General features: G+C 40.6%; 1 protein-coding gene and 1 long non-coding RNA gene across 7 annotated transcripts in view; both read left to right on the forward strand.

Moving 5' to 3' along the window:
• LOC139954221 (RNA helicase Mov10l1-like) overlaps positions 1 to 18,465 on the forward strand; it is a 48,169-nt gene that overhangs the window by 12,248 nt on the left and 17,456 nt on the right. For all 6 annotated transcript variants that reach the window (XR_011788070.1, XR_011788069.1, XR_011788072.1 and 3 more), the window contains exons 9-16: positions 1,331 to 1,422; positions 2,901 to 2,959; positions 3,150 to 3,392; positions 4,822 to 5,025; positions 13,075 to 13,184; positions 14,624 to 14,701; positions 15,376 to 15,597; positions 17,225 to 17,389. Coding sequence is in view for 2 of the 6 variants with exons in the window: in XM_071953940.1 (XP_071810041.1) it covers positions 1,331 to 1,422; positions 2,901 to 2,959; positions 3,150 to 3,392; positions 4,822 to 5,025; positions 13,075 to 13,184; positions 14,624 to 14,701; positions 15,376 to 15,597; positions 17,225 to 17,389 (1,173 nt within the window). In the remaining 4 variants the exon portion in view is untranslated. The remainder of the gene's footprint in view (positions 1 to 1,330; positions 1,423 to 2,900; positions 2,960 to 3,149; positions 3,393 to 4,821; positions 5,026 to 13,074; positions 13,185 to 14,623; positions 14,702 to 15,375; positions 15,598 to 17,224; positions 17,390 to 18,465) is intronic.
• LOC139954229 (uncharacterized) lies at positions 8,018 to 10,296 on the forward strand. The gene is made up of 2 exons (XR_011788073.1): positions 8,018 to 8,182; positions 9,038 to 10,296. It is a non-coding gene; the product is annotated as an uncharacterized lncRNA (long non-coding RNA).

The raw sequence follows: 18,465 nt of genomic DNA on the forward strand, positions 1-18,465 counted from the left end.
AAGATCTGTGGCCATAAAAAATGGAAGAAGCTCTAGTAGTAGAAAGCAATTACTGCTGAGATGTCCGAGTAAGGGAATAATGATGAACAAGTTCAGATAAATAAGCAGGAGATTGACATGTTTGAGCCTTGAAAGTTAACAAGAATTTTGTAAACTGTATGAAACTTTACTGGGAGCCAATGTAATTGCATTAGTACAGGTGTAATATGGTGAGAATGAGGCAGGCATTAAAAACGAGGCGAGCAGCAGTGTTTTGTATAAATTGAGTTTTATCAAGATCTTTATCTGGGAGTCTATACAGAAGTGAATTGCAAGAACCAAGTAAAATCAAACTAAAGTCTGTCCTAAGCCAACATGGCTCATCAGGTCGGTGTTTATATCCAGTTCTTGACATTAAATGATTGAGAATATTTCTATTCCCCCTGGACAGGATGCGAGTCCATGGCAAGTTACTCCCCAGCTTTCGCTGGTACCCAGTTCATCCTTATCACAGTTATAAACACAATACTTCGCCCCTACACGATACATTACTCAAATAACAATCCAAAATACATAATTTTGCGGTAAGCCTGCGGAGCGACTTTGCACGACTTTTTAATCAAAAAACCCCAATTAACCACAAAAAACTTCCAAACCACTTAAACGCTCTAAAACTGCCAAAAACTCAAACAGAGTGTTTTGATTTTTGCTGCATCGCTTTTCCTGATACAGATGACAACTACGGTCCGGGATTAAAAACCAGAGATAAAACTTGAAAAGCGCAAAACTCTGGAAAAACCCTCGGCCACGGCTTAATAAGCCACCTGGAACAAAATTAATACATGCTGATGTATACATTTATATTTATTTACTTAAAATAAATAACACCTTGTTAAAACAAAAAACGTGCTAGTCGTCTGCTGTGCAAGGCTAGAATGGCCCCTCTTTCGGTACACACCCTACATGCCCCATTGCCTCTTAACATATTCAAATTTACCCGCCGCCCGGCGGGCCATTATGTTGCATAACCCCGACATTGTGTTCCCACATGTCAAACGTATAAACAATGTTTACCTGCTATACTGCGTAACGCAGGTAAAAACATTTTCTACTACTGGGTGGAGAGAAGCAAATAATAAAGTGAGAAAATAGAATTAGCCATTGCAAACAATTAAGGGCGGTGGACTCGTTCATAAACTGCTGGTTTAAAACGGATGGCTGGGCTTTATCACACGGCCATGACCCTGCTGGTTTTAAACGGCAGTTTAAGAACTTGTCGCTACCCTTTTATTCCTTATTAAAATTAACCCCTTATCATTTCTCAATTCTCCTTCATTCATGTAATTTGTAGGTCTATGGAGACGCTGTCCTTCTGAAGTTTCATCCCTCGTTCCATGATCTCTACCAAGCAGAGGAATGTAGCGTTGTCTTCACATTTTCGAGGTAAACAAAAACAATTATTTGTTAAGATGCAGTTTTCCCACCATGTTCAAAAGGCGCTTACAAAACGTGAATACGAAAGCAGCAATCAAATGTTAATTTAACCTCCTTTGGTATTAGGAATTGCAGCGTTTATTTAATAGCAGTACTCTTCTCTACAGTCTTCCTAACAACCAGATTTCCCTACTTCAACATCTCCAATACTGCTGCCCGCATTGTGACACCGTCTTGAAAATTCTGTTCTATCACCCCCATTCTGAAACAACTTCACTGGCTCCCTATCTTTCAAGGAATCATCTTTAAGCTGATGCTCATTGTCCACAAAGCTCTTAATGACAAGGTGCACCACTTCATTTCTGAACTTTTCTGAACGTCTCTGAAACTCTCTACCACTTAAATCTAAGATCTTGTCTTTGTACCACAACATTCAAATCTCTTCTCAAAAACTTATCTTGGTCATGACACTTGAACGTGCTTTTGGCTTTGAATGTTACATTTAATTTTTTTTTTACGCGAGTCGCCAGACACACAAGGCCTGAAGGCCACTTCAAGGTGTGGGCTACAATTATTTTTTTCCAGAGGCCGTTGCCACCTACTCCTAGGGCTGAAACAGGGTTACACCAGAGCTGTTGCCCAGGTTGTATACTCCCAAGGGAGCTGAGAAACATTAAAAAGGGATGTTATTGGCCCTATGACCAGGGCACTAATGTAAAGCGCTTAGAGAATTAAGTGTTAGTTATTAGGCGCTATATAAATCGAAAGTTATTATTATTATTATTACTCCTTTTACGGTCCATACGGATGTAGGCTTGGGTATCGTCAATCCGAAGCCTGGCCGGTAGAGCAGAAAGCACTACCTCCCCACCTTTATGTAGCAAGTGTCACGACCGGGATTCGAACCCACACTCTGCTGATCAAACACCAGAGCTTGAATCCGGTGCATTAACCGCTTGGCCATGACACGCCACAAAAAGCCATAGGCCCCTTGTGTTGTGCAATGCACGTAAAAGTTCCCAGTGCACTTGAGGCTAAAGAAGGGGTTTTGGCCAGTGTTTCTGGCAGTGGCTGCTGAATGCGCCATAGCACCTTAACCCTCACAAGGTGTTGGGTCTCATAATTTAAAAACTTGCAAAAAATAGTTAATGGCCTGACGTTTTGACAGAGTCTTTCTCGAAGGCTAAATGACAACACAACAAACATGAACACGTAACTCACCTGTTTATGTTTGTTGTGTTGTCATTTAGCCTTTGAGAAAGACTCTGCTAGGGTCGAATCGTCAGGCCATTAACTATTTTTTGCATTTATGCCATCGGTCCATTTGTTTGGTGAGGTGTTTGCCACAGCTAATTTTATTTTCTCAATCTAAAAAATTGTGACGCCTGTAGATAAAGTGCTATAATTATTTCAGTTCTCCTTGTTCAACATAATGGTTTCTATTTCACAGATAAAAATGATAATTTTCCTTATTTCATATCTTCCAGGACTTCCCTGAGAAGGTGCCATCAAGCGTGTGAATTTGTCAAGAAACTTGGCAATCAAGGTACAATACCCTTCAATGTTTATCTTAAGTTTTTGCTCGGCTTTTGTTTACATCGGTAATTGCTTTATGTTACTATTGACAACACTTTTGCTGCAAATTTATTGTTACACTTTGTACTTCTCAAATTTTACAATTGTTCAATGACGTGAACCATTTGAAAAAAAGTGTTTTTACTTTTGTATTTTTGTAGTAATATTTCCGACTATCGTTGTGGCCAAGCCTCCTCAAGTCAGCGTAACCTTCCGAAGCCAGGCTGATAAACCGCACAAGGTACCCGTCCGCATAAAGCCCTCCTCCATCGTCAAGCTGCCAGGCTCCAAGAAGCCGTTATCATCCAACAGACCTACGAGCAAACCTTCAATAATAACGAGCAAACCTACGATGATAAACGGTCAAAGAAAGACAGAGACTCAACGGTTCACAAATAAAAAAGGTGATGAAATTTATCTGTTGAACATTCACAAAAACGTGTAACTATTTTAAGTTGGGAAGGTAGTCAGTCTGCTCTACCAGCCAGGCTCCTAGTGGGTCACGCCCATGCCTTCATCCTTACGGACAGTGAAGGGGTTAAACCTGTTTTTTTGCAGCCCCAGGAGTAGGCGGCAACGTGCCCTCTGGTGACAATTGATCTGGGTCAATAGCCCAAATCAGTTAAAAGTAGCCCTCACCTTGAAGTAGCCGTCTGGCCATGTGAGATGGGTGATTTCTAATAATAAAAAGTAAAAATAAAAAAGGGCTTGAGCAATTATTTTTTCTGAACAGTAGAGTGACGGTTCAAATCCTGGTGTCGACACTTGTGTCCTAAAGTAAGACACTTGACCATACAGGCATGCAACTTTTCCGCGTTTCCGCGGAATTCCACGTTTTTTTGTGGAAAACATGGGGGAAAAAAAGAATTAAAAAAAAAACGAGAAAAAAAATATATACATTTATGCCTGGCAACAACAGTGTACAACTACAATCATGTAAAATAAGCCTAGTAAATGCTAACAATGCACCTAAGAGCATTAATAAACCTCAACATTTTCTAGGGTACCATTGTGGGTATCATGTCCCGTGGCATTTCGGCTGCCTCGCTCCACACTTGCGTTGTGCCTTTGAAAATTTTCCTCTTATTTTTTTCAACGGGCAGTTGCATGCCTGATTATAGCTACGTTCCTTGGATGGGAAGTATATGTAAAGCTGTATATCCTGTGTGTTGTGCATAAAAGAACTAAGTTACACTCATCTCTAAGAGAGGGGGGGGGGGGGGGTGGGGGGGGTGGGGGGGGTGGGGGGGGGGGTGGGTGGGTGTTGCCCCGGGTGTTTCTGGCTGCTGTGGCTACTGAATGTGCTGCAGTGAATTGTTAACAATTCCAAGGTGTACATAAATTGGTCTCAAAAACAAAAAACTTCAAAATAGTGTCTTCAAATAAAAAATAATATTGTGCCTTATAGGCAGTGGACACTATTGGTAATTGTCAAAGACTAGCCTTCACAGTTGGTGTATCTCAACTTATGCATAAAATAATAAACCTGTGAAAATTTGAGCTCAATCGGTCATCGAACTTGCGAGATAATAATGAAAGAAAAAACACCCTTGTCACACAAAGTTGTGTGCGTTTAGATGGTTGATTTCGAGACCTCAAGTTCTAAATATGAGGTCTCGAAATCAAATCCGTTTCTCACAATGTTTTATACCATCAACCTCTCCACATTACTCGTCACCAAGAAAGGTTTTATGCTAATAATTGTTTTGAATAATTACCAAGTGTCCACTGCCTTTGAGATGCCCGTGGAGAAGCCCGAGAAAAAAGTAGTAGAATTTGAAAACTGTTCTTGTGGTATTTTTTTGACAAAACTTCCTTCTTCTTCATCGGCAGGATCACTCAACAAATCTTCCGAGGAGGACATGAAGTTTATCACCCCAAGAATCCAAGATATGAAGGTATCTCATGTAGCGATGGACGGCAAGGAGATGGCAGAGTTCTACAACCCACATCTGAATGTTCGGCAACAGTCTGCCGTCATCAGGATCTTACAGGGAGAAGGCAGACCAATGCCTTATATCATCTTTGGACCACCTGGTCAGTGTTTTTCGTTTACTTCTGAGCCCGAAACTAAGAAAGTTGCTAATAAATTTGCATCAGGGATAAAAGAATTTGTTTGTTTAACCCAATACACAGATGTGTGTTTAAGTGCTGTGTATACTCTATACTTTAATGAGTCCTATGAATTTGTTTGACAGGCATTCAGCTAGGGTGGGATTCAAACCCATGACCTGTGCCATTCCAGAGCAGATGTTTTACTACTAGACGACTATAGTCAGTTTGAACCCTATTGGCATATTTCTCAGGTGGGATTCAAACCCATGACCTGTGCCATTCGAGAGCAGATGTCTTACTACTAGACGACTATAGTCAGTTTGAACCCTATTGGCATATTTCTCAGGTGGGATTCGAACCCATGACCAGTGCCGTTCTAGAGCAGATGTCTTACTACTAGACGACTATAGTCAGTTTGAACCCTATTGGCATATTTCTCAGGAGGGATTGAACCCATGACCAGTGCCGTTGTAGAGCAGATGTCTTACTACTAGACGACTATAGTCAGTTTGAACCCTATTGGCATATTTCTCAGGTGGGATTTGAACCCATGACCTGTGCCATTCTAGAGCAGATGTCTTACTACTAGACGACTATAGTCAGTTTGAACCCTATTGGCATATTTCTCAGGTGGGATTCAAACCCATGACCAGTACCGTTCTAGAGCAGATGTCTTACTACTAGACGACTATAGTCAGTTTAAACCCTATTGGCATATTTCTCAGGTGGGATTCGAACCCATGACCTGTGCCATTCTAGAGCAGATGTCTTACTACTAGACGACTATAGTCAGTTTGAACCCTATTGGCATATTTCTCAGGTGGGATTGAACCCATGACCAGTGCCGTTCTAGAGCAGATGTCTTACTACTAGACGACTATAGTCAGTTTGAACCCTATTGGCATATTTCTCAGGTGGGATTCGAACCCATGACCTGTGCCATTCGAGAGCAGATGTCTTACTACTAGACGACTTTAGTCAGTTTGAACCCTATTGGCATATTTCTCAGGTGGGATTCGAACCCATGACCTGTGCCATTCGAGAGCAGATGTCTTACTACTAGACGACTTTAGTCAGTTTGAACCCTATTGGCATATTTCTCAGGTGGGATTCGAACCCATGACCTGGGCCATTCTAGAGCAGATGTCTTACTACTAGACGAATATAGTCAGTTTGAACCCTATTGGCATATTTCTCAGATGGGATTCGAACCCATGACCAGTGCCGTTCTAGAGCAGATGTCTTACTACTAGACGACTATAGTCAGTTTGACCCCTATTGGCATATTGCTCAGGTGGGATTTGAACCCATGACCTGTGCCATTCGAGAGCAGATGTCTTACTACTAGACGACTATAGTCAGTTTGAACCCTATTGACATATTTCTCAGGTGGGATTCGAACCCATGACCTGTGCCATTCTAGAGCAGATGTCTTACTACTAGACGACTTTAGTCAGTTTGAACCCTATTGGCATATTTCTCAGGTGGGATTCGAACCCATGACCTGTGCCATTCTAGAGCAGATGTCTTACTACTAGACGACTATAGTCAGTTTGAACCCTATTGGCATATTTCTCAGGTGGGATTCGAACCCATGACCTGTGCCATTCTAGAGCAGATGTCTTACTACTAGACGACTTTAGTCAGTTTGAACCCTCTTGGCATATTTCTCAGGTGGGATTTGAACCCATGACCTGTGCCATTCGAGAGCAGATGTCTTACTATTAGACGACTATAGTCAGTTTGAACCCTATTGGCATATTTCTCAGGTGGGATTCGAACCCATGACTTTTGCCATTCTAGAGCACAAGGTTTACCACTAAACCAGTCAGTTTTCCTTGTGGTTTATTACTTGAAATTGTTATTATTTTTATCTTTAAAGACATTGGACACTATTGGTAATCGTCAAAGACCAGTATTTTCACTTGGTGTATCCCAACCTATGCATAAATAACAAGTCTGTGAATATTTGGACTCAATCAATCATTGAAATTGCAAGAAAATGCTGACGGAAAAAACACCCTTGTTGTACAAATTGTGTTTTATTATATTAGTGAGCAATTACTTCTTTCTCAAAAACTGTGTTACTTCAGACATGTCAGAGGGAGCCCTTTCTCACAATGTTTTATACTATCAACAGCTCTCCGTTGCTCGTTGCCAAGTAAGTTTTTATGTTTATTTATACTAGCGGGAAACCCGCGCTACGCGCGGGTTCCGCTAGATTTCCGCGCTTTTTCAATTTCACAAAGCACTTAGATTGATTTGAACTTTGTATCAATCTTAATTGCTAAGCATAGACTGACGTCACAATACCAATTACCCTGATTCTTTGTTGTGCTCTGTTTCCTTTATTTTTTCCCGTTCAGTTTATTTTTGTTCCTGTCCTGTATCATTTATTAGTCCCTTTTCTGTTTTCCTTTACCGGATTATTCCCGTAATTTTGTTTTCGTCCTGCGTCCTGATCATTATTCAGGGCTGTATGCTTCGTTTTTGAAAGGGCAAGGGCACCAAGGCATTTTCTTCTTGGTAAAGGGCACCCTATGATGAAATTGCAAATTTCTACTAGAGCATTTCAAGGGCACCAAGGCAATGACCAGGGGACACGGAGGCAATCGCCTTCGTTGCCTCCGTGAAGTATCAGGCCTGATTATTTTATCGTCCTGTTTTTTCCCGTTTTGTGTTATTAATTGTCATAGTAATTTGTCATGTGCAATCATTTTCAAAATGCGTAAACTTTTAAGGCATGTTTTACTACCAAAAAAAGTCGTGTGTTTGTGGAGGGGGTAGGGGGTAACAAATGAGGTGTAGATGTCGCGAGTTTTAAAATAAAAATTAATATCCCCATGGGTAAACTTTTAATGTAAGCCCTTCTCCATGATCCCGTCCCATATAAACTGGACTCATTTAAAACCGCTCTAAAAACACACTTATTTAAATCCATCTAGTCTGTTCAGTTTCTGCTATTTCATCAGTCCGTGCGCACCGTGCTCGATAATGAAGCATAGCGCTCGATTTCATTTGCAGCGAGAGCTGGCCTCGGACCCCTTCGAGATTTCGCGTGAAAATGCGAGCGTTCCGACACTGCTCCTTCAAACCGATGGGAAGTACATTTCCGTCGGAGTTAGACCAACATGGTGGGGTAAGTAGCCTTCTCGACAATCTAACGAAGATTTAGAACCCAATTTTTACTGAATTTAACCCCTCTAAGACATTTATATTTTCAACTGAAGTGTACTTAAGTTTTCACACTTTTCGAAGAATAGCCTCACATTTTTGGTGAACTTGAGTGTTTCGAGCATAATGGAGACAAATGAGGTCGATATTATGGTAGACGAAGGGTTTCTGGTCCTATTGATGGTACATTCACTTCTGCACGTTCAACCGTTGTCGTGTTTTCGGCCTCGTAATTTCACGAGAAATCACAAATTTCTCCGTTGTTGCGGCACTCATTGTTGGGGACGTCACAGTAAACACGATTTTCTGGGGCTGCTGTTTAGTTGTTTTTTCTTTCGTCGTCATCGTCGTGGCATGTATTTATAAAACATTTTTTTAAATATCAGAAAGTAGTACTAGTAGGGACCTGGTTTAACTTTAAACATTGTTATAATTATACCATGGAGGAAGAAATAGACCCTCCATGCTCGTACTACACAGTGAGTCAGTGACAGTTCTAGGCTATTTTGGACATGATATTTACAATACACAAGTTTTTGTCTTCAACTTGCACTTTGTTTTATTGCATTAATATATTTGTTTCTTTAGTCATGTTAGTTGTCATCTTATTATACAAAGTTAAATTTTTAATAACCGGATGTGTTTATACCGCAAACCTTATATTAGCGTGCTACGGAGTACAGTGCCCCCAGTTTAGGTCCATATACAATGAGAATTAGCCTGGTTATTTCTGTCAACCTTTTTTTAAATAACTATATGATGGGATCTAAACAATGTAAAATTAAAATCTTATGATACTTTTTTTCCCTCCAAACCTCAGGCCTACCCTTGATGACCTACCGTTGTTTCTAGCTTTTGGATAATTCCGTCACAAAGTACTTGTCGGAGAACGTGAAGTTGAACATTGACTGGTTTCTTCCTGATGTTGTAACCCAGCCAGATTTCTACGGGGTGTTGTAATTATGACTGTTCGGGAATGCCGTGCTCAGAGATGTAGTTGGTATCGCTAGGCTTGGATGGGTCAAATAACAGTCTTCCGAGATGAAAGGTGTCAGGACACTTCGTACCTTTGCCTCTTCGCACCCTAGATGCTTCGTACCTTTGCAAGGTACGAAGTGACTATGGGACACTTCGTACCTTGGACACTTCGTACCTTTGACACTTCGTACCTTCTTACAAGATACTTTAGTACCTCGTACTAAATGAAATGTTTTGCTGGGTTTTTTTTTCTCAAGCTAACAGACCCCGAATTGAGTTGAAACTTTTGCATGCTTGTGAATTTATATTTCTGAATATTTTTTTAATTTAAAGTTTAAAGTCTTAAGCCTGGTTCATACTTACTGCGAATGTGAATTCGATATGGATTTTACTTGAATTTTACATCACAACTCTGTTTTCGTTGCGATATTTGCACAATGCAATATTCGCACAATTCAACCTCTGCAAGTTATTTGTGAACTTTTGATATCAACATTGGTATCGCATTGACATTCGCAGGAAGTACGAACCTTCATTTCAGATCAGAGACAGAAAATATAGTTCAAATGTGAACTTAACGACCAGTAAGCTTTTCAACGAAAAGATCTTTGCCAATAGTATTGTACAATAACTTTAAGATAAAGAGTAAGCATTGTTCAATCATTGCTTTACAGGGTTCCCATCAAGATAAATTACATTATTTTAATCAATATCATTGGCAGACAAAAATAGTACTTAATGTTGTATTGCAAGTTGCTTGTGATATTTATAGATAATAGGGAAAATAAGAAACTAGTTGAATTAGAAAGTATAATTTCCACTTTATATGTTTACAGATCTCCTAATACCTGGGTGTTCCTGTAACAACTTTTTTGTAATTTTTCTCTGAGCTGACCTAGCATTAAACAATTATTTAAATAATTAAGACTCTGTAAAGGAAAATGTGGATAATTGCATGAGACATTCCTACAGCTGAAAGAATCAAATAAATTAATAAATGAAATAAGAAAAGAATGTTGCAGTGTTTAATAAAAAATATGTTGTTAACAATTGACCAATCCTCACAGAATAAAAGCATGAAAATGGGCAAGTAATGGTGGACCCTTGAAATGCAATAGTGTTTCTTTCATCAAGGTATAAACCACAGCGAATATCTACTACTATTTTCGGTGGAATGGCATATTAAAAAGCTTCAAAAAATAATTTTAATGGATTTAGCCATTGTACGGCAGACCTTCTTTAAACGAATCCCTTTTAAACAAATGCGCAATCCTTTGAAAAGCCTGGTACCTCAATGTTTACCCAACACCGCATTAATCAGTGTAACGTTTGAAGTAGGGAACCAGACAATGACTGAAGTGTACGGAAACGCTAGGCAAATGACTAGCGTTTCCTTACACAGCAGCTGATTGGTTACACTAGTTACATAGGACATTGAGCATGGTCCATGTTTTGACCAATCACGTGTGGGCTCTCATTTTACAAGCGAGACATGGCGGATTTCTCGATTCTGAACGGTCACGCTGACGAAGACGGATTCTTTTGGTGAACTTGACTGTTTCGAGCTACCTTGGAAATAACGAATACAGCGAAAGACTACATCAATAGTTTACCTAACAGTCCATCTATAAAATTCTTCTGCACAATTTGGTTAAATATTAAAAAGATGACGTTTTTGAAGACCATTATTTCTGCACAAAGAGGGTAATGTTTTTTGTCTCATATTTCTTATTTTTGGATACATAAAATTATGAAATAATTTTTGTAGGTACAATAAAACATTATTACTCCGTTTTATGAAAGTTTTTGTCTGTAAGAGTATTTAATACTCCCGAATTGGATTTTTTAAAATGCGTCCTCCGAGCTCATTATATATTCATAGCCGCGACGGTCATGAATATCTAACAAATGAAATGAAGGGGTTTTCTGACCCTTGCGCACTGACTGCATCCCACTTTTAAAGGAACACGTTGCCTGGGATCGGTCGAGTTGTTCTTTGAAAAGCGTTCGTAACCGTTTTTTATAAAATGCATATAGGTAGAAAGATGTTGTAAAAGTAGAATACAATAATCCACACAAACATGCCTCGAAATTGAACGGTTTTCCTTTTACCTCGTCGACTATTACGGTCGGCCATTTATGGGAGTCAAATTTTTGACTCCCATAAATGGCCGACCGTGTTAGTTCGCACAGTAAAAGGAAAACCATGCAATTTCGAGACAAACTTGTGTGGATCATTGTATTCTACTTTTAAAACATCTTTCCAACCATATGCATTTTAATTTTTTTTTGTTACAAACGCTTTTTATAGACCAACTCGTCCGAACCAAGGCAACGTGTTCCTTTAATTGTCATTTTTTGTTATCACACACTTCTTGTTCAGCGCTTGGTATTAAGCGCTATAAAAATGCATGTTATTATTATTATTTTATTAAATAAAAGGCGCAGTTCCCTCTCCCCGTCCTACGTGCTCTAAAGCCTACCTCCGTTCTCCATGATCCCGTCCCATATACGCCTCTCTTAAAATGTATGTGTTGGGCGCGATCGGTCGATCAACTGATCGCGCTGCGCTATTGAACGATCAAATTAAGATCAATAGGTCGCGCAGCAATCGGTCGATCGCGCAACAATCCGTCGATCGCGCAACAATCTCTGATCGCGCAATGACATCTTTGCGCGATTGACCGATTGCGCTACGAGTATTTTTTCCCGTTATCAGCGGATCGCGCAGGAAAGGCTTTGCGCGATCTACCGATCGTGCAGGAATGAGTTTGCGCGATCGACCGATAGTGCAGGAAAAGTTTTGCGCGATCAACCGATCGTGCAGGAAAAGTTTTGCGCGATCTACCGATCGTGCAGGAATGGGTTTGCGCGATCGACCGTGCAGGAATGGTTTTGCGCGTTCGACCGATCGTGCAGGTAAACTATTACTTGTGACGATTTCTCAAAGCAATAAAGTTCATAGGACAAATTTTCAGTATCACCATAGTGATTTATATAGTGACGTTACACTACGATTGATTTGCAGTTACAATCAATGTTACATCTTTGTGAATTCGGCCCCTGAACATCAGCCGATCGCGCCAAACCATTCCTGCACAATCGGCCGATCACTCATAACCATTCCTGCACAATCGGCCGATCGCGCAAAACCATTCCTGCACAATCGGCCGATCACTCATAACCATTCCTGCACAATCGGCCGATCGCGCAAAATCATTCCTGCACAATCGGCCGATCGCGCCGAGCCATTCCCGCACGATCGGTTGATCGCGCATGTTCGTTTCCGAATGTTGCGCGATCGACTGATTACTGCGCGATCGACCGATTGTTGCGCGATCGATCGATTGCTGCGCGACCAATAGATATTTCAATAGCGCAGCGCGATCGGTCGATAGCCGGCGCGATCAACCGATCGCGCAGATTGACCGATCGCGCAGATTGACCGATCGCGCCCAACATATGCATGACGTCATAATTCTTACCCAAAATGAGGCTATGGGCGCGCGCAGCCACTGTACTGTATGCGCGCTTGCATTGTGCTTGCATTGTACGCGCGCGCTGCCCATAGCAACAGTTAAAACGGCGCGCAAAACCCCACCAATTTGGGTGGTTTTTTGCTCATAAATCTGTCAATTCTCAACGGATTTTGTTAAAAAATAGATGAGTGTCAAGACGAAGTCAGCGTCTTTCTTCCGTTTAAATTTGGCGAGGTTTGATGCGGTATCCAGGGAGGAGTTCCAATAACATACACACACACACGCACGCACGCACACATACACAAATCGGCTATTTATAAAGAGATTTTGATTAATTACCAAACCTGCACAGTGCCTTTATTATTATTTTGTTGACAAGCTCATCTTTTCATTGCTCTAGGTACCGGGAAGACAGTGACTGTTGTAGAAGCCATTCTTCAGGTCCACTGTCGTCGACCCTCCAGTCGCATCTTGGCCTGTACGCCATCCAACAGTGCCGCCGACCTTCTGGTAAGTCGTCAATCCCAGAAAATAAATAAAAAATAATAACAACTAGTTCTTTTCAGAACTGAGAAGTCTTCATAAATCCCCCCAAACCACTCTCCGCGACAGTAACAAAAATAATAAACATAACTTAGTCTTATTTAGTGCATTTTACAATAACGGTATCAATGCACTTTACAATAGTGCCCTGGTCATGGGGTCAATAACATTCCTGTAATCTTTCTTAGCTCCCTGGGGAGTATACAGCCCTGGGTTGCCATGGAGCTCAGAAGACCTCATTTCGAACATTGATTTCGTCGACTGATTTTCATCAACCATTTGCTCGTACCACACTAACTAAAAAAAGTGTCAAGCGTGAAGGGCCTAAGCTGTGGAATTCCTTGGATACCTCTTTGAAAAAAATACAGAGTTTATTCTTTTGAAGCGGAAACTAAAAACTCAATTAATCCGCAAATATTTATGAGCAGACTTCCTTTATTTCAACCTCGAGTTTACTTTATATACTAGCTATGCCAATAACTTGTAATTAAGTTGTAATAGTGTTTTCATATTGTTGTATTGTTCGTTTATTTGTTACTGTATGAGTGGGGTCTCTACTCGACAAGCTGATGCTTCTTGAAGACCTCCATCCTCACACAAATTCCTATTGTACTTATGTCTTCCTTAATCATTATAATAAAATGTAAATTATATCACTTTTCTTTGTGTGTGGTAAAAATAAAAGAAATGAATGATATGAATGAATGAATAGAACACAATATCAACCTCTACCCTCGCAAGTATCCATTTATACTCCTTGGTGAAGAGAAGCAATTATAGCTCAGTTGTGATGGCTATGTTGTCAGGGTGTGGTTTGAAACTCTGGTCGTTACATCTGTGTTCTTGAGCAAGACCCTTGAAAACGCTTCTCTTCACCAAGAGGTAAATGGGTACATGTACCTGTGAGGGCAGAGATGATTCTTGTGATTGATTTAGCTTGGTGTGCTACATACTTGGCAGCACAGGCTATTTACTCCTCAGGGAGCTGAGATGGTTTAAGGAATGAAATAAAAGGCTCGATGACCATAATGTTGATGTGCCATGAGCATCAAGTATTTCCAAGTATTTTTTTATATTTTTGTTTATGCAAGTCGCCTGACACACAAAGCCTGAAGGCCACTTCAAGGTGTGGGCTACAATTATATTTTCCAGAGGCCGTTGCCACCTACTCCTAGGGCTGAAACAGGGTTACCCCTTTCACAGTCCATACGAATGTAGGCTTGGGTATCATCAATTCGAAGCCTGGCCGGTAGAGCAGAAAGCACTACCTCCCCAATTTTATGTAGCAAGTGCCACGACCGGGATCCGAACCCACACCCTGCTGATCAAACATTATGCAACGTTGGTCATCATTAAAAGCCTGAACTACAATGACGATTTTGATTTGATTAATTTTGATATGGCAGACGGAGCGTATTCACGACAGTAACAAGGTGGACTCGGGTGCTATGGTGAGACTCAACGCTTTCCACAGATCACAGGAGGTAAGTGTGTATTAGTACTCAAGAAATAACCCTAATAAGCCCTAACATCACAAGGCCGGACAGCCACATTGAGGTGAGGGGGCATGTTCAATTCAATTCATTAATATGTTTATTCCATACCATTTATTTTATTCATTTTGAGACAAGTTCCCTGCTAATTTCTGCAAAGCAGACAAATTTCTTTTAAGAAATTTGCAAAAGAGGTGCCTAAAGGCACCTCTTTTGCTTTGTTGCTTAGTAGTCTTCTTCTTTTTTTTGACCCAGATACACTTTCCCAGTAGAAGTTTTTTATATATTTTTTTATGAAATGTCGCTCAACTCCCAAGGTTGGACGGCCACTTCAAGGTGAGGGCTAAAACTAAATGATTTGGGCTATTTTACGCCCAAAACAACTGTCACCAGGGGCACATTTTGCCCACCTACTCCTGGGGCTGAAACAGGGTCGCCCCCTGCACAGTCCGTAAGGATTTTGGCGTGGGCATCATCCATAATGATGTGATTTATGTGGGGATGAAGCCGTCAATATTTTCATCTTAAAAACATGCTTGTGAAACACAACTTGTACTGAAGTTGCATTTGGCATAAGGGTTTACATGGCCCGAGATGCCTTGATGTAAAAATAATAAAATAAAAAATCAAGTTCACCAGTCAATTTTTATCTGTGATTGTTGCAGAGTATTCCCTCAGCGATCTTACCCTACTGTAAGGACGGTGAGAAACTGGAGGTCATCTCTCACCAGCGCATCATCGTCTGTACATGCAGCACGGCCGGCAGCCTCTACCAGCTGGGTCTCACTGCCGGACATTTCTCTCATGTGTTTGTGGACGAGGCTGGGCAGGCCACAGAACCAGAGTGCCTGGTACCCGTCGGGCTGTCTGTCGGACCCGAAGGACAGGTAGTATTTGTGTTTTTTGTTTTTTTCATGGCAATCACGTTAAAAGTATGATACATTATTAGCAATTGACTGACACAACCCTTAAACAACTTTTTAAGCTGGGAATGTACTTTTAAGGCCGAAGAGCTTGATACCAATGTGTAAAAAGCACTGCCGTCGATTTCACCAAACTCTTCCTAACTTAGGATTAATCTTAAGACTTAAAGGCAGTGGACACTATTGGTAATTAATTAAAATAATTGTTTGTATAAAACCTTACTTGGTAACGAGTAATGGGGAGAGGTTGATAGTAATAAACATTGTGAGAAACAGCTCCCTCTGAAGTAACGTAGTTTTCGAAAAAGAAGTAATTTGCCACGGATTTGATTTCAAGACCTCAGATTTAGAATTTGAGGTCACGAAATCAAGCATCTGAAAGCACACAACTCCGTGTAACAAGGTTTTTTCTTCTTTCATAGTTATCTCGCTACTCTGTCGACCATTTGAGCTCAAATTTTCACAGGTTTTTTATTTCATGCATGTGTTGAGAAGACTGGTCTTCGACAATTACCAATAATGTCCAGCGTCTTTATGACGGGGTCAGTTCTGTATCCAAACAGTTCTGTAAACCCATCCTTAGTTAGGACGGGTTACTCGTCTTAACTCAAGTTAGGGTTAATCCTAGCGTTGCGTGAAATCGGCTGCTGTATACTCAGTACTTTCCCGAGTTCTGTGATAAATAAAAATTAACAGGCAAATCACAACCTTTGCATTTCTAGAGCAGATGTCTTACAACTAGACTACTGAGCTAGCTCTGTGGCTAGAGGCAGTTTAAGTCCTACCCGCTGCTAAAACATAGGATTTGATTTTCCCCTTTTCCTTAAAACTACAATACTCCAAAGGTTGTCCTTTCTAACAGTGAATTATAGTATCAACAGGGGCTAATTTCATAGAGCTGCTTAAGCAAAAAATTTGCTTAAGCACGAAAACAGCTCGCTTATTTTACACATGTTACTGGCCAAAATTTCATGTCATATACATTGCTTGTGACTAGTATTTAGCTGTTGTTTACTTAGCATAAGAATTGAGTGGAGTCTTGGCCGGTAATCTGATTTTACTAAGCAATGAATTTTTTGCTTAAGCAAAATTGTGTGCTTAAGCAGCTCTATGAAATTGGGCCCAGCTCTCCAGTGCTCTTTACCAAGACAGCTTACACTAGGGAATAACTAAAGGCACTGGACACTATTGGTAATTACTCAAATAAATTGTTAGCATATAAACTTACTTTGTTACAGGCAATAGGAAGCTGTTGATAGTATAAAACACTGTGAGAAACAGCTCCCTCTGAAGTAATGTAGTTTTCGAGAAAGAAGTAATTTTCCACTTAAATACTTGAATTTGATTTTGAGACCTCAAGCATCTGAAAGCACACAACTTTGTGTGACAAGGGTGTTTTTTTCCTCCATTATTATCTCGCAACTTTGACGACCAATTGAGTTCAAATTTTCAAAGGTTTGTTATTTTGTGCATATGTTGAGATACACCAAGTGAGAAGACTGATCTTTGACAATTACCAAAGGTGTCCAGTTTCTTCAAGGAGATCATAGAGGGAATCTAGTCTTAACCTCAACATCTTCTCCTTACCCAGATAATTCTTGCCGGGGATCCGATGCAGTTAGGTCCAGTGCTGAACAGCCACATCGCTAAGGAGTACGGACTCGGGCAGTCCTTCCTTGAGAGGCTCATCTTGAGGAAGGTGTACAGGAGAGATGCAGACAAGTTCAGAGATCATGGATGCTATGATCCGTTATTGGTAGGTAGTGGGTGAAGATCAGGGTTTATAACGCCCCTTACAAATATTCTGTCTTTTCATTGGTTTAGAGTGCGTCACATAATACATGTATGTCTTAGTTTTACTAGCCGGCGGCCGTGTGATAGTGCATCGTTTGCCGTGTGATAGTGTATCGTTTGCCATGTTATAGTCCGACCACTATCACACGGCATGCAGTACCCAGACGTCTTTTTACCCACCTCGAATCCAATCAGTTGTGCATCTGTGTATCTGAAACGCACGTACGAACGTTACGTGTACGAAGATGATAAATAGCCTGTTGGGGTGTTATAAAACAAATATTGACTGCTTTAACTTGTGCTTTAACCTGGACCGTTCCATTTTCCCTTGGCTGCGCCTCAGGAAAATAGAACGCTCCGGGGATCACCTTGGGAGTCGTAGTTTTAACCATAGCACTCGAAGCAGTCAATATTTGTATACTATCGTACTGAACAGAATGATATACATAGTGAACAGAAACTTACCTCTTTTGAATGTAATATTAAAACCCACCTTTTTAAAGCTGCTTTTAGTGTGTCTTTCTTCTATGGTCACCTTGCTAGTTAATTTAGAATTTTAGCATAGATAGGGTGAGAGGCGTCTGTTTCCTGAAAAGGTCAAAACATTACCGATGCCAGCAGGGATAGGCCTATGTAAACTATTAGTTCTCTGTTGAGGGGACAGACGTATCCCCATACTTTTGTTTGGGCACTGGCCTGGTGACCAGTCTTGTTTCTTTGTCTTTTTCTTCCACTCTGTGCTTTTTAACACGTGTTCTGCACCTTTGATCATTTTGTATGTAAGGGGCGCAGTATAAATTAAAAATATTATTATTATTATTATTATTAAATATTATTAATATTATTAACAAATCATTCAGTGTAACTGGACCAAGTTGGGAAGGTAGTGCATTTCTTTTACCAGGCAGGCTCCTAGTGGATGATATCCATGCCTGTATCCTTATGGACTGTTGTTCTGTTCACAAACCCTTTGCCATTTCATGTATTGTGTACTTTCCCTAAAGCAACACTGAGGGCGCTATGTACCCCTTCCGCTTG

The sequence above is a fragment of the Asterias amurensis genome, chromosome 2 (genome assembly GCF_032118995.1).
Source record: "Asterias amurensis chromosome 2, ASM3211899v1".
Classification (NCBI taxonomy): Eukaryota; Metazoa; Echinodermata; class Asteroidea; order Forcipulatida; family Asteriidae; genus Asterias; species Asterias amurensis.